The sequence below is a fragment of the Condylura cristata genome, unplaced genomic scaffold, assembly GCF_000260355.1.
Source record: "Condylura cristata isolate star-nosed mole 26May11 unplaced genomic scaffold, ConCri1.0 scaffold00019, whole genome shotgun sequence".
Classification (NCBI taxonomy): domain Eukaryota; kingdom Metazoa; phylum Chordata; class Mammalia; order Eulipotyphla; family Talpidae; genus Condylura; species Condylura cristata.
The window spans coordinates 16,847,493-16,849,420 of NW_004567120.1; the positions used below are offsets into that span (position 1 = coordinate 16,847,493).

General features: G+C 30.7%; 1 protein-coding gene across 2 annotated transcripts in view; it reads left to right on the plus strand.

Annotated features, from left to right (window-relative positions):
- COL4A5 (collagen, type IV, alpha 5) overlaps positions 1–1,928 on the plus strand; it is a 164,169-nt gene that overhangs the window by 74,565 nt on the left and 87,676 nt on the right. For both annotated transcript variants that reach the window (XM_004685697.2, XM_004685696.2), the window contains exon 18: positions 1,002–1,043. In XM_004685697.2, coding sequence (XP_004685754.1) covers positions 1,002–1,043 — 42 coding nt within the window. The remainder of the gene's footprint in view (positions 1–1,001; positions 1,044–1,928) is intronic.

The window sequence follows — 1,928 nt, forward strand, 5'->3', positions numbered from 1 at the left end:
ATATATATATATGCATTTATATCAGATCATAAAATAATCCAGTTTTCCATCTCTCTGGTCTCTAATTGAGTCATACGAAAACCAAAATACCAAAACTGAAAAACTTTGTTTTGCAGGTAAAGAAGGAACTGTGCTACAAATTGGAATGTGCCAAGGGCAAACCATTTAACACTTTTTTTTCTAAAATAAATCCAAGTTCTAGCTTGGTGTGATAGTATGTACAGTTAAAGGAAAATAACAAATAGACAGGGAATATGATTTTTTTTCAATTTAATAGTTATAAGACAGAATCACTCCTTCAACTAGAAGGGGCTTACAGTGACAAAAAAAAAGGTGCTTATGAACAAATCTAGACTGAGGACAGACTTGTGAAAAAGACATCTATCTTTGGTCTTAGCTAGTAGAATAACAGTTAAATTCTGTGTTCTTCATGCTGTTATAATTGCTGGTTAAGGGTAACTCTTTTATCTGAATTTGTCTTTTATTAGGTTCTAAGAGTAAACCTACAACAATTGTAATTTATTTACTGCTCCTGATAATAGTTTTAAGTCCATCAACTCTACAATATTTGTCCCTAATGGAAATGACACTAAATGTATGCTCTTGACAAGTTTTATGAAAAGGCACATGACTCTATGTAAAAATCTAATGATTTTAACTGATTCCAGGTCAATTTTTTTTATTCTCCATATTCTGTTTAGAGTATTCATAGAAAATAGGATCGTTAAAATCAAAGGACAACCTTAGAAGTTTCATCTGTATAGAAATCAGGGACTTTAACTGATTTGACCAAGATCGTATTGTTCATAAATCAAAAAATATCACAGGCCTTCTTTGGCTTAGCACTTAGTACTTCTTAGTACTCTTTTATTATCTCATGTTGTACTTCTCTTTGATATATTTTATTATGAATATCAGGGTCTTCATGAAACTATAGTTTTTGATGAAATTGATGTTTTCATGTGATTGTTATTAAATTATTGTGTAATTGCATTTAACAGGGACAAAAAGGTGACATTGGCCCAACTGGGCCTCCTGGACTTGTAAGTTGTTTTTTTATTAATGCATTTTTGTTTTGTGCTTTAATTATATACACCCCATATATTTTGATCACAGAAGAAAAAATTCAAATAATTGTCATTTTCTACTGAATACTATTTACATCTATAATTGTTACTGATGTTGACCTCAAAGTATTTGTATTACTTCTCCATGGTAAAGATCCAAAGGATGGCATTGGGTTGTTTTGCCTCATGATTGCCAAATCATTTCTCAAGTAACCAGTAGGTGGTGCAAGTGTTGCTTACAAAGGCTGAATAAAAGAAACAGGTGGGGAACTAAGGATTTGTCCTTTCCCCTGCAGAGTTCTGGAGAAAAGGGATGGATTTTGTCTTAATAGGTTTTCTCAATTTGTAATTGTCTGATTCACACTTCTTTCTTCCTTGAGTGTGTGCTTTCTAGGGGCTCTTAATAGCAAATGTAGGAAACTGTTCTATGAAAAAATAATTGGAAGGTTACAGATTTTCTGTCATGTTTACATTTACCATGAAATTTAAGTCAAAATTTCAGTCTTAGTAAGAATAAAAAAATCATTGCTGAGGTTTGATATATTATTTTTTTATTGGTTTAATTTTAGTAAGACTTGACTTTAGGGTCACTTTAAAAGTGGGAGTGCCACAAAACCCTGTTTAGCCATTTGAATTATTAATTTTTTTGTTCACATGAGTCTCAGATATTGATTCTTAGTATTGTACTAAGTATATCTAATGAGGATATACTTAAAGAAGATCATAGATGATTTTTACTTTCATTTTAAAATTAGAACTTAATTTTCTAGTAATTGACTTTTTTTATAAAGTTCAATGATAACATTTTGATAAGTATCAGAAGAAATTAAATTTTGAGCATGCAATACTATCTGGCAGACT